The sequence below is a fragment of the Podarcis tiliguerta genome, assembly GCF_965153285.1.
Source record: "Podarcis tiliguerta genome assembly, chromosome: 9".
NCBI lineage: Eukaryota > Metazoa > Chordata > Lepidosauria > Squamata > Lacertidae > Podarcis > Podarcis tiliguerta.
In genome coordinates, this window is record NC_139542.1 from 35,154,352 (window position 1) to 35,174,552 (window position 20,201).

Sequence of the window (20,201 nt, forward strand, 5' to 3'; positions counted from 1 at the left end):
CTTAACCCGAAGCACCACTTTAGTTAATGAGGCCTCCTGCTGCTGCTGCACCGCCGCTGCACAATTTCTGTTCTCATCCTGAAGCAAAGTTCTTAACCTGAGGTACTATTTCTGGGTTAGCGGAGTCTGTAACCTGAAGCATATGTAATCTGAAGCGTATGTAACCCGAGGTACCACTGTACTCGGAACAAACTTAGTGGGTCTCTAAGGTGTTCCTAGGCAATATTTTTAATTTTTTAAATTTATTTAGACATTGGGGTGTATGAGGTTCTAGGGGGAGGTGCTAAGGTACCTTATCGAGACAGACCAATGCCAACTATCAAACAAAACACATTGAAATGCGTTTAATAGTATTTGTATCCACTGACTTATCTTTTAAAGTTATATATTTAATGAAAATTAAATATGACAAAATAAAAGTTCATTTTAGTCACTCAGATATATAATTATGCTTGATGCATTTCATGTTGAAAATGTGAGTGCCTTCTGCTGAAAGAGATTATATGAGACAATGTGAAAACTCTGTTGTCTTTCACCAGTAATAGCTGTTCCAGACATGCAAATTTATCACTTGACTTAATTTATCAAAGTGTGCAATGTATTTATTTGTGAATTCATTCTAACAAAGCAATATTGACTTTACCTGATCCATATTGAAAAATAATGTTTACTGTAACACAAACATATAACTCCACAAAAGCTACCAATTTATTAGCCCTGTTCTAATATATACAGTATATGTATATGGATCATAAGCTGGGAACCTTAAGCCAAGTCAGTTTTCAAAGGGCTTTTCTTAACTGTCCAACAAAGTCACTTCAAGTGGCAGAAGATATTTATAGCACTTCTCAGGATCTGATCCTTTCATGCTGCATGTTTTATGATGATGGAAACAATTCAAACACAGAAAGTCAACTGTATGAAAAATAAGACAAATTTATTTAAATAAAAATACATGCACAACACACACACAAAATATACAATGGATATGACTTACACATAACAATACCTGCAGTTCTTAAACCAATAACCAAAATGATAAAAACAAAAGTACAGTACATGCATGCATAAAAGCAAAAAACAAAAAAAGACTGCTGCCCAAGTCAGTTGAAGAAGAGGCAATGCTATCAAATATACTTTGGGCCTGTGCTCCAAGACCTAGTTAAAACCTGTGGACTTTATCCAAAATGTTTTGCAGTAGAAACAAATGCTTTAAAGGTAATGCAAATGATTACTGCTTTTGCACAATCTTCATTCAAATGAATGGGGTTTATGCAGGAGTGATGTTTGAGGAAACACAAATCATTGACTTTTGGGGGACATGGAATTGCAGTGACCTGTGGCGACCTGTGAACAAACTTTTCTTGGATGCAATAGATCAGGCCTAGGCAACCTTTGGCCCTCCAGATGTTTTGGCCTACAACTCCCATGATCCCTAGCTAACAGGACCAGTGGTCAGGGATGATGGGAATTGTAGTCCAAAACATCTGGAGGGCCAAAAGTTGCCTAAGCCTGCAATAGATCATTCATGGTGGCCTCCATTTTATTCAGAACATTACAGCATAATCACACATATAATCTCCTGCACCTTTCAGGACAAGGCAGCTTACAAAACTGCATTCTACATTTGTATGCAGAGAACAACGGATCATGGTTCTTTGAGACTTTGGTAGCATAGAATGAAAGGTGGCTCATATGTCATGAGATTAAAGAAACACAGAGGGAAAAGACAGAGAAAAAAAACTCATTGCTTTAAAAATAGTCTCAAGACAGCACACTGTTTTCCTACAACCGCTGACCTATGGATATGTGCCATTCTTCCCTTTTAAAGTATGCTAAAATATTAAAAATATTGTTTGGGCAACTGGAAATGCACACTAGGATGAATAATGTGGGTTTTAAAAAAATAGCCAAAGAAATAATACATAAGGGTCAAGCAAAGTCTAATGGCACTGGAAGTGCTGTAAACACACATTCATTAGAGCTGTAAAGCACTCCAGAAACCAGTGGTCTTAAGCATGCAGAAAACTCTATATAGTATTAAATAATTTAAAAATGTCAGCCAGTTGTATATGCTAACTCAGTAGCATTGTGTTCTGGAGCATAAGTTAAATTGCACTATATTTGGCACTTTTCTGCATTCATGATTTTTCCTGCTGTTCACAGAATTTCTCCTATTTTTCTATAAAACTTAGCATTAAAGAATAAGTCCCTGAAGTATTATACTTTTCCAGAGGCAAACTGCCAACCTGCTACCTTTCTTTTGAAAGATACCTGAAACTTCAGTGATGAAACTTCTAAAAATAATCAGTCCAGACTTTGATTTACTTATAGCAGCAACATGGTTTAGGTGTTACACCAAAAGCAGTTGTCACAAGAGAGATATGCTGTTTTAGCCTCCACCTGCCCTCATCAGTACTAAAGATCTGGGAGGAAACTGGAATAAATGGAAAATAGCATTCTTTACTAGCTCCCACTCACTTCAACTGTGGTGACCTTCCTTGGGGGATTACACTTCTGGCCATTAAAATTTCTCACGCCAAAAAAGAAAAAGGTTTCTTGGACTTAATCCTTTGTGGACTTCAGCCAGAACGTTCTGTTTCTGATTAAAGTATGCGTTGCTGTTGCTTTAGAATAATTTACATCTTACAACAAAATTCAGCCATGGTACATTTTTTCCTTCATCTAAATTTTCAGTAGGTAATATGAATACATTCTCAGATGCTTACTGACATACTGTATTATTACCGTATTTTTCGCTCTATAAGACGCACCAGACCATAAGACGCAACTAGTTTTTGGAGGAGGAAAACAAGAAAAAAAATATTCTGAATCTCAGAAGCCAGAACAGCAAGAGGGATCGCTGCGCAGCGAAAGCAGCGATCCCTCTTGCTGTTCTGGCTTCTGGGGTAGCTGCGCAGCCTGCATTTGCTCCATAAGACGCACACACATTTCCCCTTACTTTTTAGGATGGAAAAAGTGAGTCTTATAGAGCAAAAAATACGGTATTTTTTTAATGTTCACATTTAGTTATTCTTTATATTTTGGTTTGTTTCTTTGCTACATGGCATCAACATGCACAATAAGATACTGTATTGCCAAGGAATTCTCTTCACTCCTAATTAATTCATGATTATTTTAAGTAAGCAAATGGTTTGAAACATATTAAATTCAGTGGGACTGATCACATAAATATTAACAAAAGTGGGATGCCAGATGGCATTTTAATACAGCATTGCTAGAGATACTGCTTCTGAGAACCCATATTCTCAAATTCTCAAAGCAGTTTTCACAGAGCAAACATTTCTGAAAGCATTATACAAATTTATTTATGACAATACGGATTCAGCAGTGCACCTTTCAATATGCAGCTGTTTTATAGTGAAAATACAAACACAGATTTATACCCCACTGAAATGAAAAGTTTATTGCTTGTGTGTTGATACTCTACCACTTTTCACAACAATATTTGTGCCTTTGCAAAGTTTTGACTGTGGTAAGGATTGGGTTGGATAATGATTTAGCCATGCTTAGAGCTATTAAAATCAATGGGAATGAGTTTAGCGGGACTTAACTAGCAGGACTTAAGTTACACACATCTAATTTAAGTCTGGATCCAATCCATTTTGCTGAAGTTTTCTAGTACTTTCAGCTGTTTAAAACTTATCTTCCTGCCCAGGCTGTCATTGCTCTTATTTGCCAGTAGAACAGTGGAAATGTACAAACAATGAGACCTCATTGTTTCAAATGCAGAGATTTAATGCAGTAGTACAATCTGCTTAAACTCACTGATCATCATTATAGCAACATATCTTAATTTTCTTAAATTGTTCTTATCTATTTACTCCCCCCCCCCCCCAATTCCCAGCCCTTTCCATTCAAATGTAAAACTTATACTGGGGTAGTATTTACATTTGATTTGAAAATGGCACTCTCCTTTAGGTTTCATATTAACATTCACAAGTGATACATTTCAGATTGAAAAGTTGTTCTTTGGCCTTAGCCTTTTATATAGCTTTAACTGTACAGCAATAGGTTACAGGTTCTTTACCCTGATTGTTTTGATTCTGCAAGTTACAATTTTAATAAATTATTATCACTGTCATTTACATACAAGCATTTATTATAACCACTAGTTGAATTTCCTTTCCCTCTTGGTACTTTCAGAGTGCACAGAGGACAGACTCATAGCTGTCAACTTTCAGATTTGAAAATAAGGGATCAGCAGCCTCACCTGTCCTGGGGACAAGCAGCGGGAAACGGCGCTGGAATAAGGGAATTTCCCGCAAAAAAAGGTAAGGTTGACAGCTATGGACAGACTCCAGTGGCCATCCTTGTTTCATAATTACTTACACAGGTTGTCGCTTAACACCACTGAGAATGGCAGGTAAAACCCCATATCCTGATTTCAAGGCAACTGTAATACATTACATGGCTTAAAGCCCAAGGCTTAGACCAGTGTGTGAACTTAGTTTTTTGTTGTTGCATTAACAATGCATGTAGCTGGAACTGCAAAGTTTATCCAGAAATGCAGCAAATATTTACTAATGCAAGGTCACCAATATTAACATTCCTTTTCTAAACGTATCATGGGTCTTATGCACCACAGCTGAGCAGCACCTTAGCTTTGCCCTTAACCCAGTAGACAGTATCTTAGGCAATTTAATGTTGCTTTGTATAGAAGTGGGATTTACTTTCAAGTCCAGGCTCAGAGTGACCCCTACTGACTCAACATTTGGCCTTCTATCTGACTAGTGACCAAACCTTTAATTCTGGTGGGCTTATGAAATACAATTATTATTATTATTATTATTATTATTATTAGGCTTTTATTTAACAAACAGCTGGTTGCCAGAACACTCAATCTACCATATTTTATCGATGTTTCCTTTTGATTGACAGTACAGTTGGGGGAGAACCTAGGTATTTTTCCTGTCATGTATGCCCAATCTGTGAGACGCACAAAGCAATTTTGTGTTAACTAATGAGCACAGGTGTGTGATCCTGCACACACAGCCTTTTTTTGTGTTGTGTCTAAAGCTTAGGTGTCAGCTTTTCCATATGTTCCCTCTGGTGGTCGGTAGTACTTTGGGAAAGCCATCAGCTGTATCATGTTGAAAGCATACTTTCTGCATTTGATATTCTTCAGTACATTCTCTATGCGGCATCCTTCTCTGGTGAAAAGGGAGGGAAAAAAGACAACTTCGTGAAACAATAAATAAATAAATATGTTTTATTTGTACATTGCAGAGTTTCAGCAACAATTGAAGTAAAAATAATGGAGATTCAATTCTACAATATATTTTCCACAAGTGATGATACATCTTACAAAATTAGATCCAAGGCCAGGCCCAATACAGTTATTGCCCTTAGAAGTAGAGTGTGGGTTTTATATATATATATATATTTATATATATTTATCTCTCACTGTGGTTTGATTAAATACTTTATGATATATTTTACTCTACCCTTAGAAATATATTTGCTTCTAAAAATTCTTTAATAACTTTTTTTTTTCAGATTCGCTTTGTTTTGCTTCTTTTGTACATGTCAGAGTTCACATGTAGCCTTAGGTGTGCAGGTTCTAGGAATAAGGCATTTTTAATTAAGTCTGGCCCTACAGATTTGTAAAGGAAACTTCCATCTTTGTCTTATTTTCATTATGTTTAGCTTTGCAATGAAGGAAATAGAAAATGGCTTTCCAATAGCCTGATCCAACAACTCTCTGCTTTCAAAATAACGATGCTCATTCATACACAGTACAAAAGTCACAAGAGCCAACATGGTGCATCAAGACGCAAACAAAACTTTCGTTTAAATGAATATAAAGCAAAAGCAACCAAAGCAACATTTACAAACAGGTTAATTTTGTTACAAAACAGAACTTATCAAGTGCCATAGAACGGCTTGACAGAAAAGGGTTAGTTTGCAACAAATAAAAGAGTGAACTATTTGCTAAAACAGGAACTCCTATCAGGAAGTAACAATGAAAAAAGCACATGGAAAATTAATCTTTCAAACTGACCTGTCCAAATAATTCCGCTTGGGTTGAGTTATATGAGTACAGATTTAATTCCCCCCTCCCCCCATATTTTGACTAAGGACTGATAGTCACCACAGACAAACATGTGACTGTCTTTGCAATGTGAATTTTACCACTGCATTTCCAAATAAGAAATCATTTGTCTGATGTGAGCTGCCCCATGTGAAAACGGCAAAGGGCCCATGTCAGATAAAACCATACTTTCTGGTGTATGGTTTAAGTGGCAATGTTTAAGTGTGGGGCTGTGCATGCTGGAAAAGAAGTGAAGATTTCTGCAAATGGGTCCCCAAGTAAAAATGAGACAGTAAAATCACTCCCTAAGGAGTTGAATTGGTCCTAAATACGAGTTTTGTAAAAAGCGGGCGGGGGGGGGGGGGGAGGAGAGGAGAGATCCTTCCAATTTAACGACAAAATCTCATCTGATCAAGAAACACTAATATAATGGCCATTCTTAATGTGTGAAAAGATTTGCTTGGAATAGAAAGCAGATTAAATCACTTGATGCATAGTATGCTTTCTTGATTTCTGGAAATAGAAAGAAAATCTTTTACAGTTCAAGACATTGCCTTCTTGAGGTCAAATTTGTGGGACTGAAAATGTAGAAATCATACAGCACAATTTTTAATCCTAAGCTGTTGCTGTTCATAGAAAAGAAATGGACAGAAGTGAAATTTACTGATATTTGGCTAATAATAAAGCAAGACTTAAAATAAGCCACACAACCAGCAAATGCGAGCTGACAAGGAGCAAGGCGACAGGGTAGAAGTGACGAGAAGTTGGCTTGTTATCAGTTAGACAGCCTGTCTCGGGATCATCCGACTCATTCAGTGCTCCCTGGGTTTGTCTGCTGTTAAACAGGGGAAGTTAGGAACAAATAAGATAGCATTTAATAGGAGAATAAGGCAACACTTAGGTATTCCAACAACAAAGATGGCCGCAATAAATCTATGCTAAATAAAGCTATTTTGGCTAGTCTGCATACCAAATAAGAAAATATCGCACATATTTAAAGGTGTTCTAAATGAATGAAAAAAGCAAGCCTCCAATAGGGAATTAACCCTCACAGATACTTCTTAGCACATTCAAGATGAAGCCATGGGTTGGGAGCTCTTAATGGAAGCCCCATGCAAGGGAACAGAGCAAGCCTGAAATGCTATGAAGTGGAATCAGTGGGGAAATGCATGGTTTCAAAACATTGAGGAACAGTGGAAAGCTCCACAGAGCTCTGATGCAATGATGCATGCAGAGCATCTTCCAGCGCTGAAATGGAGAGTGAAGTTTCACATTTATGGTGCTTGTTTTCTCACTGGAGATCCATACACCAGTCATAGCCACCAAAAGGGTTTCCACTTTTCGGCTTCTGATGACCTGGCTTTCCTCTATTTAGTCTCTGCTTTATCAATATTCATTGACAACTGCCGGCCCTTGGCATCCTTTGGTGGCAGTGGCCCAAGCACACCAGGAGGGCCCACTGCTGCTGTGTGCCTTAGGACTCCCTTTAAATCCATATCCCTGAGGCCTGACAATCCCAGCAGTTGGGTCACTACCGAAATTTCCCACAATGCCTCTGGTGTGGTATCACTAGGGCATTGTGGGAAACTTAAACGAATGCTAGAGTCGTCTACCTGGCATTGTTTGGAGCACTGCTGCTCAAAGGAGATGGGGCTCTTCCCAGGGCACTTTCCACGGGGGTTCCTCAAACCTGGAGTTAGTTCTCCATAAGTACTTTCTGCAATGGAGTTATTTCAAGAACTTTAAATTCATGTTAAAAGCAATCAAGCAAATGTAAATTTATTTGCAAAATCAATACTGAGGCAAAGCTAGGGAGCAGTTGTTGTTTTTTTTAAATCCCTGAGTCTGTTTATGAAAATGATGCCTAACTCTGTCATCAAGCCACTTAACCATAATGTAGGATAGTGAAGTTCTAGGAATTATCTGAATATTTGCTCTAAATGATGTTACCTTTTTAACTGCACACAAACAGAAAGAGAGAGCATTTACTCCTCACAATTCCCAGAAAACCATTACAAATGACAGTGCCCAGAATGCTTTGAGAGAAAGAATGTGCTTTGAAAGAATGTGCTTTAAATTATAGTGTGTGCACAGCAACAGTGGCTCTCCAAAGTCTCAGGTTCTTTCCTGTCATTGGCTGTCTGATCATTTTTTAAACTGCAGGTGTCAGGGACTGGGCATCCTATATTTCCACCTAGATCTCTTTCTCCCCCCTGAATAAGGCAGTATAGCTCAAGTAGAACAGTGCAAAGATAAGAGAGGATGCACACCATTCTCCAGTTCCCTGTTGTGTCCCAGAGTGCTGCCTGCCTACAGGAACAAACAGAGCCCTCGTGTAACCTTATACAGATCTCAACATTTTCAAGAATATGCCATACTTAGGGCAACCTTCCCTGCAGAGTCAGCGCCACATATTCTTGCATGCCACTCAGCAAAGAAAGACCTTGCTGATAAAATTAAGGTGGTGATTTTGGAGGGTGAGAAAAAGGTTCAGTTTGTCCTTCCCACTTCCCAGGTTAGATTGTGGGTAAGGCAATGGGAAAACGAAGGATTAGAGACAGCGTCCTTAGGTCAGTTGGTAGAGGATGAAACTCTTAATCTCAGGGTTGTGGGTTCAAGCCCCATGTTGGGCAAAATATTCCTGCATTTCAGGGGGGTTGGACTAGATAACCCTTGTAGTCCCTTCCGACTCTGCAATTCTTTGATTCTGTGATTCTTTTCTGCATTACTATTCTCATTTCTATTACTGTTCTGCTACTCAGTGCCACCAGGATTGGAGCCAAAACAGAGTTGCTGAGAAACAGGAGGCAGGCTTCTGCCTCCTTAGGCAAGCCCCAAGGCATGCAGAAGTAACAAAATGGTGTGTTAGAGGTGACCTCTAGGAGCCAGGGGAAGTTGTGTATTCAAAAAGACAAATGGAAAACTTCAGTGGGCAAGTGAATTTGGTCTGCTTGAGCTCTTTACAGTATCCTGGAGGAGAGCATGACTGGCTGCAACCCCAAATAGGAGCTCCTCTCTTAGGGTGTGAGGAAAACTATGAAACATCTTATTGTAGGTCCTACTTGTATTTTCTAACACATTGCACATAAGGTGACTAATTATCTTTATTAAGATGTAATGGCTTTAAATGAGAAAAAGAAGAAAACCAGCCATCCCACTTACACTGCCATTGCAAAACATGAAATTAGGTCAGTCTTTCCAAACCTGGTGCCCTCCGGATGTTTTGTACAAAAATCCCTTCAGCCCTAGTCAGCACAGCTTGGGAATGGCTGAATTATGTAATGCCAAATAGTTCTGCAGATTGTATTTATAATATCAGTCTTAACTTCCTAGCAGAAAGTATCTGGAACTGCCAGTGAATATCCTCCTGTGTCACTAAATGAATGTACTGCAGTTTTCAATACTGGTCAGATTTATTCATGACCACAGCAATTAATCTGCACACAATACTGAGTTTTGCAAGATGTGCTGCCAAATAATGGACACTGAACTTGCTAGCCAAGCAACTTGGCTGATGAAGAATGTAAGAAGGATATTGTTATGAGGTTTTTTTGGCGGGGGGGGGGGAGTTATGCTATAAATGCCTGGGCTCCCTTCTAATTCTAACTTTCTGGTGGCTCTTTCTGAGATAGCAAATGGGTGGGGTCCCTTCCCTCAACTCGTAGGTAGCTAGAGAGTTGACAGCAGGCAGAAGTTAGAGAGAGAGTTTGGCTCTTTTGTTTCTGCTTCCAGAGCCCACTGATGCGTAATGGGAGCGGGCGAGAGCCGCCTTCCCAAGCGGGGAGGCAGGAAGAGCACGCAAGTTCTCCACGCTGGGCTTGAAGCCAGGAAACTCCAGCGGGAAGGCCGAGCAAGAAGCGGCAGCTGCCACCACCTGGTGCATGCGGGGCAAGTGGAGCATCTCACAGAAGCCACATGGGTGACCCGTGAATGTGAGTCTGGTTCCTGCTGCACTGCGCTGCCCAGAACAAGGGGCTTTCACTGCATCTCTCCCACTTTCTTTGAAGCATGTGTGGTTGAAGGTGGGGAAGCAGCAATTTCCTTGCAATCCCTGGAGCAATAAATAAACATGGAGGCTGATGCAGAGAAGCCAGGTGGCGAGGAGCAGAGCCCCCCTGGCTCCGGCGCGGAGGCCCCGGCGGATTCCTCCATGGACGCCTGCCTGCGATCTCAGGGGTTGTACCGCAAGCGAGTGGCGAAGGACGGGTCGTGCCTCTTCCGAGCTGTGGCAGAGCAGGTGAGCGTGCAAGGTTTCACTTTGCAAGCGGGGACATGGCCGGGGTAGGAAAGCAGAGGGCAGGAGGGTTGTGAGAGGCGGCTTTGTTTGGGGAGAGGGGGTCCTCTTTTTTGTTCTTTAAAATATGGCAATCCTACATTATGGGAAGGGGTTGGGGAGGAAACAATCTCCCTAGGACTTTCCCCTCCCCACTAAACTCAGTGCCTACAGTGGAAAGCAAAGGAACAGGAAGTTGACACAAATTTTAGCCAGTCAGAAAGTGGGACTGAAGGCATTTTGTGCTGTTGCCAGAAAGCAGACGAGAGAGGAGGGATGTAGGAGTGCAATTCAGGTATGAAGGCTGAGGACTGGGAAGCTGAGCGGAAGATGGGCCACGTGTATGATGGCATACAAAAGAGCGATCTGAAGTAACAAATGATGAAAGAAGTTGACGGGGAATGACAGAGTATGCATTAGGCTGAGAAAATGAGGCCAGGATAGCCAAGAGAATTTTGCAGTTTGGGATAACATGGGCTAGAACTGAAGGGAGAACAGAAGTTGAAGATTTGGTGGGAAGGCAGCAGGTCTAGATTCCTTATCTTAATTTTGGGCCACCAGCCAAATAATTTTGGTTGAATTGTTTGTAACATTAAATTCTAAAATGACAAAACATATAAGCATTAAGTAAATGATCTGATAATATGCTGATGCCACAGTACATGTCAACACAACACCATTAATAAACCTAACATAATTAGTGTTAGTATTACGAGGATATACTTTACAACATACCCTTATAATCATGCTATTATATGCTTTGTCTGGTATGACTGTGTTTGAGTGACAGTGGAAGTATGTGTGTGCCTGTATATATCTCCTCCAGGAATCAATGGGATTTAATACGGATATAACTGAGTATGACTGAAATATTCAGTTCACTTAGAGTAAAATGTCTGTCATCGTATTTTACACATCAGCAGCAGCTAAGCCCTGTCTTGACAGAAGAGACGAATCACCCGGATCCCACCTAGATATTTCTGTACATGATAAAATCAGATGAATGAGGTCTTTACTGCTTTGTCACTGCTATATTCCAGGTATGCATGGCTGTTTTTTTAACAACAATACTTTGGTTCAATGGATGCCCAATGGAAGGGTATATGTTTTAATGCATGTATATATAAAAGTGACAACAGGTTCTTTCATTTACCTGTTAGACCAGTGGAAATTAAGGTAGCAAAAGGAGAACACGGCTGCTTATTATATAACTTGTGGACGAAAGTCATTAAAATCAGGGACCAAGATCAAAGCTGGTTCAATGGATGAGATGGAATAGCAGAAGCCCTTGTACAAATAAGTATTTCTAATGGAATACTAATCTGACATTAATTTCTGAGTCTTTATAACTCTTCAAAGATGACAGAAAATCCTGAAAAGAATTCCCAATGCAAAACCAAGGATACTTGAGTGGACATTCTGCAGTGTATTTAGAAATTCAGCTCCTTTAAGATTTTACTGCTTGTCATGATTATTAATAGAAAAATTGAGGCACATCAAAACAGACATTTATAAACTGCTTGGTATTCTAAATCTCAGCACAGAAAGCTACTGTTACTTTCTTTGAAGCAGTTTCAAAAACTCAAACTATAACTAGTCAGGTTCCAAGGGACAGGAGAGCAGCCAACTAAGACAATACCTTTCAATACAGTGAAAATTCAAATTCCTGACACCAGATTCTAGCCTGTTTTGAATTGCAATGCAAACTGTTTATCAATTAGATGTCCTGTGGCCACTACCTTCAGTAGTGGTGTGGCTTCAGTAGCCTGGTTTGGATGTAACACAGAATGATCGTTTAGTGGAACATGTATAGGTCTGCTCCCTCTCCCCTCAACTTATCCAGTGCAGCCATTTGGAGACTGAAAACAGAAGTGAGTACTTCCAAACAACTTTAGTTTGCTATTATGTCAACATTGGAAGCTGTGTTTAGTTTTAGCTGTGGTTTACTATATCAAGCCAGCTTCATAAATCACTGTTTGTTTTAATCAAGCATAGTTGAAACTAACCACACTTTATCCAGGTTTGATGCGAGCGGTATTGTTTCTTTCAGCTCCCCATATATGCCTGCTACACATTGTCTGCTGTTCTGAGAGTGAGAGTTTGGTGTCATTGGAAAGAACACCAATATAGTGGAATATATTAAGCAGACATTTGACTCTCCCACTTTCCCAAGGAAATGGGGCTCATTGACTGAATTTTTTTAAAAAATCATTTTTAATAGTTTTCCAATAAAAACAGCCAATTAACATATCCATAATCATAATTGTACCATTGGCTGTGCCAGAATAAGCATCAATTGGCTATTCTCAGTTTAGGTATTCAGATGCCAGCCATGCGACTTCAATGCAACAAACTGTTCTTTGTTTTTCTTCTCCTGTCTTCCTTGCTTGCAATTAGATGAACTGCCAAAATAGCACCAGTGACTGAAGCAAGCCCCAAGGTGCCTTGTCAGACTCACCTTTTTTTTATTTTTACACAGGGTCGAAGGCAAACAATTGGGTCGAATTCTTTGGCGAGGGAAGTCCCAGGAGCCAAAAGTGTTTTTATTTGTCCTGTCTTTCATGTTGACATTGGGATAAAGATTTTTAAGGAAGAGGAATGTATTACTGGAAGTGGAAAAAGAAAATTGACATGCCTGTCTCCTCCTATTCATCTGCTACTAAAAAGGAACGCTTGGCTGCACAATTATTGGGAGCTGGTCCCAGTGCCCACAAGGAAGAAAGAGCTGCTCCAAACAGCAAGCTGGGTGTTTAAAAAGGGTTTGAACTTTTGATCAATGTATCTGAGTGACGATCTAGTTGTTTTCTTCCTGTCTGTGGTCATTATCATCACTGCACCCATTTGCGTGGCCTCTTCAACAATCCTTAGAATTGTTTACTGACTTTATAGAACTTGCTCTTAGCCAGAGCATCGCCCCCCACCCCAAATCCCCATTCTGGGGGCTTACTTCAAAGTTTCTGGTTTTACTTTCAGAATCAAAGCCATCTCACCACCAGCTTAGGAGAGAAATAAAGATGGAGATGCGGATATTTAATTTCTACCTCTCAGAAGATCGAACAGGTCATGATAATTATAGGATTTAAGGAAGAAATGAAAAGCCTCAGGATGACTTCGCTCAACCAGTCCTCAACTCATGCCAAGCACCAAACTGCTCTTGAAACAGAGGCCACATCTTTGGGTAGGTGACAGTGGGAGTCAACTCTAGATTCTCAAGTCTTTCACTTATTATATTATTGACTGTGGGTGGGGTGGGAAGGAGCCAATAGCAGAACCAGTTAATAACCTAACCTCCCCCCAAAAAAACCTCCAGTTCCAACACACCACCCTCTAATCTCTTGGTGTTTTAAAATGTTTGTACCATCTCTCCACTAAGGAGACCTTTCCTCCTTAGGTTTTTTTAGAAAAGGTCATAACAAGTCAGAAGGGGTGGTTATTGTTACGGTTTTCCTTCTCTTTCACCCAAGAATGCTAAACAAACAACAGGCTGCTAACTACAATTTGCTTATGCAGCTATGATCCTAACAATTACTCAAGAAGCTGAGGGAAAGTGTGAACCTCCACATCAGAGCGAGTGGATTGTAGAATGGTTAGAACCCAAAGGCCTGTGAGTCTAAGGAGGCTTTAGATTTATTGGGCTTCTTGAACAGTAGAAACCATGGCTCACTTAGAACTGCTTTTGAAACGAGGTAAGTTTCGGAAGCAGTTTGTAATATGGCATTGGGTCTATGTGTGCCAGTTGTTAAAAACAGAGTCAAAAATTCAACTGGGCCAATGTAAGACCCTTATATGAGCCTCAGCAGGAGCTCTGATCAAAACATTGACTTTAGTCAGAAAACTAGTCTTCTGAAATTACTTCATTAGCCTAATCAGAGAAAATCTTTTTCTTCAAATTATTTACATTTAACATATTTCGGAGATCTATGTACTGTTCATTCCAATTCATTTCTGTAAGATGAGGTCCCCTCCCCCGTTGTTTGCTTATAAAGTTAGATTATAATTGTGTTGTATTATCCAGACAGATTTTCTTACTGCGGTACAAATATTATATTTCATTGTTTCATCTATATAGGTAGGCTTCAATGAGTGCATGCCAGAAAGGCAGCTGTTCAGAAGGGTATGATGGATCCTTAATTTGACATAGGTTATTAATTAGAAACACATTGGGTTTGTTTGTTTTTTACATACAGTTATAATGATAAGCCCACCTACAGGGATATGATATCTTTTATTTGCTCATAAATACTAATGGGTGTCACTTACTGTGTAACATATCCCAAGTTTATTTTCTTGTGCCTGGGCTTAGGCTGGTCCTATGGGATATGTCCAAATTCACAATTCTTCCACATACCTGCCCATAATCAATAAGTTAAATAACAATATATACACACATCTTTTCTAGGCTAAGCAGATTGCTTTTCTTGGTCCCTTGTTTAATGTAACATTCCTTGTGCACAGCCATAGGAAGAAGTAGGACACCAGCAACCTTCCAAATGGCCATGTCCTCTGTGTCATTTGCTCTCTACCATGCATTATTGGTGTCTATGTTCACAAGGCACACATTGGCTTCTATGCAGGTGTGCTGTCAAATGGGGGTGCTCATGTAATTTTTATTAATATGAATTATAGGAGTTGTGTGTGAGAGGGAGGGAGGGAGGGAGAACGAGAACTGTGGATGTGGATGGAGATTGAAAGGAAGAATGAATCGTGTGTGCACCTTAGTATGTGACCAAACACTGATCAGCATATTATTTCTCTCTTTTTCTAGCCGAAGGTTACAACCAATTGCTGCACAAAGTTGACTGGATTTGACATTCCACTTGCAAAAATAAAACTGGTCAATTGGCAACCCTGTCAGAGAATGCACGAAGGTGGTGGGAGCAGCACAACTCTCTTCCTTCTCCTGGGAAATGAGGAGAGACAGCTTCAGCAGCTCAGCAAGTGTGATCAGCATAACAGCGCTTGGTCCAGGCAGGCACATCTCATCTACCTGCCAAGGCAGTCAAGGGGATGTGGAGCAACAGTAGCTGCTCCAAACAACACAGCCAGTGCTATCTACCTACACTTTTTGTGCGTCTCCTCTGTTTACAGCATCTGTATGTCACAGGCAAAGGGAACACATTCTTTGCAGTATTCAGGTATGTCTTATCAAAATAAATAGTCAAATCGCTGTGAGTTGTCAGCAGGTCCAGAAAACATTTACGGAGTAGAAATATTCACAGCCAAACAAAACAAACCTGAAATTGTTCTTTGGAAATGAATATATTCAGCATTTCATACTCATGTTTAAAAGACTTAAATTGGACAATATTGAGAAATGTTTCTTTATAAAGTAAGGGCTTGTACACACTGGGACACAATGTGAATCCCACCTCAGTGTTCTTCCAGACACCCCTCCATTAATGTGGAGGCAGGCTAGTTTGGACAAGCCCTTGGGTCTCAACAACAGATTTCATCAAAATGGGATGTTTCTGGTTATGCTGGGGAAATACTGAATAATAAGTTCTTATCAAAGTAAGTTTGAGGCTGGATTGGATGGCACTTGTTGTGTCAGAGTTGTATATGCAATATTTTGAACTTTACTATGTACTTTGCTAGAACAGCAGTCTCTCTCTCTCACTCGCTTTATGTTATTTAAATTGCTCCAATATTTTTCTCAAGAAAGAAGTTCTAGACTGTGTTATGCTGAAGAGCACACAGATGCCTAGATACTCCATTGGTTAAAAGACCCCCAAATTTGTCCCCTGCCCTCTCAAATATTATAACATTTGATTACATTGAAAGGGTGGGGCTAGACTATCAGTCGTACCCAACGCCTATCCTAATCCCAAAAGGGATGGCAGAAAATGTTCCCTTCACTAGATTCTTTTTAAAGTTTTTTTATGCCTTGCTTTTCCTTAAATGATTTCTGAAATGTAATTTCTCTAGAGCTTCTACACAAAGGTAACAGCAGCCTGGCTCTTATGCCATAGAAATAAGTGTCATAAATAAAGCGGTAAAGCATTTGTCACTTTGGAGCAGAATTTATAGTCTCCTCCTAATTTATAAAAACAGCCAGAAGCTATTGCTGGGAACAGGAAATAATAGAATGTTCAGAATTGACATGTAACAGGAGAATACCAGTTATCAAATATCACCATTGTGTCCAGAGAAGAAAGACACTCTCCTAATTTCAATTTGGCGCCACATCAGAATATGCTTGAGAATATACACATTCTGGGAGGCTTTTGCTCAGTAATTTCTCACAACATTGGTGTGTGAGAGTGAGTGAGAAAGAGAAACTTGGGAACCATTAATTTTTTTTTAGACAGATAGCCCACTCAGTTGTTCAGAATGACAAACAATATGCTGATTATTGTACTCTATACCTCCTTGTCCCTGGACATAAGATAAGCTTGGACAAGCCTCCAATAGAAGAAAATTCAAAAGCTGAGAGAGAATTATTGGAATGCTTCACTGCATGCATCTGTTGTTCAGACCTCCAAAATGTTATCGCTGTCACATATTAAGTGTAATCTAGATATCTTCAACTAATGATAATTCATGTGTTTTATACTTTTTTGCAACTGCAGCATTTATGCCTAACTTTACACCCCACCCTTCAACTTTGATTCCAATATCAATGGCTTTAGAACTCTATTCTAAGAATCTGAAAAATATCACAACTGTCCTCTAGTGGAATCAAGTATCTTATAATAAACCTAGCACAGCTATGATTTGTACTCTACAATGTTCTTCAACACATCTTTAAAAAGAAACACTTTCATCACAACTGTGAACTCTATAGTGACCTCAGATAATACACTGTTCAAGGTGTTGAAAGTAGAAAAACCACAGTTTTATTTTAAGAAGGTCTACCCTGTTCAAGAAGTGAAAGGAGAATTTAAAGTCAAAAGATATGGATTGACCAACACTGACACTTGAATATGAATTTATGAATGAACTCTATTTAATTGGTACTTTTGTTACTATTTAAATGCCATTGTTGGTTGGTCTTAATACCAGTAAGGACCCCTAATGTTTGCCATGTCAAGAGCGGATCTGTTTCAGAGTGCTTGTTTTTGAAGAGTTTAGATCTCTTCCTGATAATCATTACAGAGTGAGATAGAGCGTTGACAGACTGTTCAGCAGTCATTGTCACTTGACAACTCAAACTGCAGAAAATAAGAAAGCGCTGAAGTCCCGATTTTTCCACATTCCTTAAAAATTACATTTTAAAAATCCTCCCTGGAGTCTTTTATGGCTGGGTGTTTGAGAAGTCCACCGAACAGCCTTTTAAGCAGCACTTTACTGAAGTAATCACATAGAAGGATAAATACACAAGTGTCACATCCTATAACAACTCCATTTATTTAAGGCCAACTCAAAAGCACAGTTATGAAATCTCTTGGAGAGCCTTGAATAGAATGAGCCTTGACTAAATATACAGAAGCTGAGCTTAGGGACATGGAAAGTATCTCCTTTTCTCAATGCTCTATTCCAGTGAATGGAGAAGAAGCTCACTGTTCCAATCAGGTGCAATCACATCTATTCTTGGGCAGATGTAATGCTGCCAATCATATTCATGGGTAAGAGTACGGATGAGCCAAAACACAGGGCACATTTTTTAAAAAAAAGTATATTCAGCGTAGAAAAAAGTACCTCTTTTAATGATTTGCAGAAGAGCTCTCCCAAAGGGAGAAGGGCAAATGGCTGCATTTGATCTCAGTGACACTGGCCTGGTTCAAACATCCCATTAAACCATACATGAGACTGTAATAACTCTATTTTCCTGGTCTGCCACTGGGCATTCTGCACTGTAGACTTGCAATGTTTTTAACAACCAATCTATCCCACAGTGTTAAGGCTGTCAAATGGGCTGGAAGCTTACTCTGAAAACAAGAGTAGTTGGAAGCCGAATTGAAATTATGATTAAATATAGAAAACCAATGGATCATTAGTAAAAGTACATTCAGGTGTGAAAGCTAGGCACATGCATTAACCACGATGACTGAAAAGCTGCAGAAGTGATTGGATGAAGCGACTATAATGGTCAGTATGAAATGTATGTAACTACTATACACCATGAACAATATTCAAATAAGCTAAACATCTGAATTGCCCTGCAATCCTGCTCATTTATTACTGCTGCCCTTTTAAACAAAGCAAAATTCATGTCCCTGTTGAAGGGCATAGTGTGAAAGACTAAGATTAAAACTACTTAATCTTTCACTTGAGTTATTTAAATGGGGTGAAAAGAATCCAGAAGTAAGTACTTATTATCAACCATGATAATAAAAGTTTCCTTGCCTAAACACGAATAGTGAAAACATGGTTGTACATTCCTGCATTCACCTCGACGGCTGCTTTAAAACTGATGACAATGTATGGAATTTCATTACAGACATGGTTAGCTAGCAAGTGCAGACAAAACTTACATCTTAAGACAAGTTCTTTTCAGTACATGTCTAAATTAATAGTGTACCTAACATTCTTGATGAATTCATCTAAATTTGTGCATAATTATACTTAAAAGGCAAAGTAATTTAATGTTTAAAAAACCAGTGAGGACTTAATTAAATAAACATGATTGTTAACATTTGTCTTAACTTTGTTTGCTATATTTATTTATCTTTGATTAAACAAAGTTATCAAGTGTAACAGATTACTGTTTTGATTAAGTAGTATTTACCAGTTTTATAAAAAAGCACCCCTATATGAATTTAACATGTTTTGGGGGGGAGGAAGGGCTTGATGAAAGGCTTGAGATATGAACCTGGGCTTGGGATAATAATGAAAGGCTCATTAACTGAGAGCAAATCATGCACATCTTGATCCTGACCTACCCAACATTTTAGCTAAAATATATTCAAGCACACAGATAGACTTGAAAGATGGCAAACAGAAAAAGAAGAACATACCTCCTCATACAGTCAAGTGCTCGGATAAAAAAGTCTTTGTGGAGCTGATGCTCATCTCTTAAAATTGAACATTGTTCCAGTGTCACTGACATTGATGTCCTATCTTTGGCACTTTTACAACAGGTGAACCGGATTCCATTTAGCTTGCGGCAAATCTATAAGGTACACAGAAATCAAGTGACTTGCTTCTCTCTTTACTCCAGGTGTATTACAGTCTAGCATACTGGGGAATGCCGGCATGTTAAACAAATTGGTTGGGGAACATTTAAACTACTTTGATAACATTGTCAAACAGAAAAGAGTTTGCTATCTTTGTATCTTGTTGTGGAGCAGCAAGCTTGGTTTTGATTTATTACTTGTATGCCGCTTATCCAGCAGCAACATTGAGTTCAAAGTGATACATAATAACAACAAAGTGTTACAAATTAGCAAACAACATTTCCACCAAAATACTCATGCCAAAAACCACCACAACATATAAATATAGCAAAACGAAAAACACACCTCAATTAAATAAACAATGCAGTTCAATACAACCTCATAATAATGCAACACTAATCTATCAGAAATGGCTGATAAATTCTAATCTAGTAATTTTGATCAGAAAGACCACTTTTGCAGATTTTATCGCAGTGATTCATTTGTCACAACTTTCAGCATCTTTTGACTTTCCCAGCCCAATGCATGAAGCTATGTGGAAAATTTAAAAAAATCTAAAATGCTTTGATGAGTTGATGATGGGCTTCTGTGTGTCTCTGTTCTTATTTGATAATAAAACCAGTGTGGGGAAGCTGTGAAAAGTGCATATTCTTTACTAGGAGCTATTCGGAAAGGAATTGAAAATAAAACTGCCAATATCATAATGCCTTTATACATAGAATTCTGGGTACAGTTTTGGACATGACATCTCAAAAAGGGTACTGACTTGCTGGAAGGGCAGCCAAAATGATTAAGGTTCTGGATTACCGTATTTTTC

General features: G+C 39.1%; 2 protein-coding genes across 11 annotated transcripts in view; one reads left to right on the forward strand and one right to left on the reverse strand.

The window, feature by feature from the left end:
- Positions 1-918: 918 nt before the first annotated feature.
- Positions 919-20,201, reverse strand: part of INPP4B (inositol polyphosphate-4-phosphatase type II B) — a gene marked incomplete at its 5' end in the record, with an annotated part of 264,537 nt that continues 245,254 nt past the window's right edge. For 5 of the 7 annotated variants that reach the window (XM_083457110.1, XM_083457113.1, XM_083457111.1 and 2 more), the window contains 2 exons: positions 5,220-6,890; positions 19,226-19,380. In XM_083457110.1, coding sequence (XP_083313236.1) covers positions 6,716-6,890; positions 19,226-19,380 — 330 coding nt within the window. In that variant the 3' untranslated portion in view covers positions 5,220-6,715. Of the gene's footprint in view, positions 2,737-3,004; positions 5,175-5,219; positions 6,891-19,225; positions 19,381-20,201 lie in introns of those variants that run through there. The other 2 variants (XM_083457114.1, XM_083457109.1) reach the window with 2 other exon arrangements.
- On the forward strand, positions 9,947-19,728 carry LOC310685379 (uncharacterized protein). Of its 4 annotated transcripts, none has more exons than XM_083457649.1 (5): positions 9,947-11,368; positions 12,808-13,506; positions 14,398-14,442; positions 15,094-15,463; positions 18,164-19,219. In XM_083457649.1, exons 2-5 carry the CDS (start codon positions 13,462-13,464, stop codon positions 18,226-18,228), a joined length of 525 nt encoding a protein of 174 aa, XP_083313775.1. In that variant the 5' UTR covers positions 9,947-11,368; positions 12,808-13,461; the 3' UTR covers positions 18,229-19,219. The 4 variants fall into 4 exon arrangements, 3 of the variants coding, with proteins under 3 accessions (XP_083313775.1, XP_083313774.1, XP_083313773.1); XM_083457648.1 differs by having other exon boundaries at positions 9,947-10,292; positions 11,252-13,506; XM_083457647.1 differs by having other exon boundaries at positions 9,947-13,506.

Bases quoted from the DNA above. Each gene is read 5' to 3' on its own strand.
- LOC310685379 (XM_083457647.1), top strand. From the start codon at position 13,462: ATGCCAAGCACCAAACTGCTCTTGAAACAGAGGCCACATCTTTGG. The intron at 13,507-14,397 runs GTAGGTGACAGT...TCATCTATATAG, and splicing joins AACAGAGGCCACATCTTTGG to GTAGGCTTCAATGAGTGCAT. The intron at 14,443-15,093 runs GTATGATGGATC...CTCTTTTTCTAG, and splicing joins AAAGGCAGCTGTTCAGAAGG to CCGAAGGTTACAACCAATTG.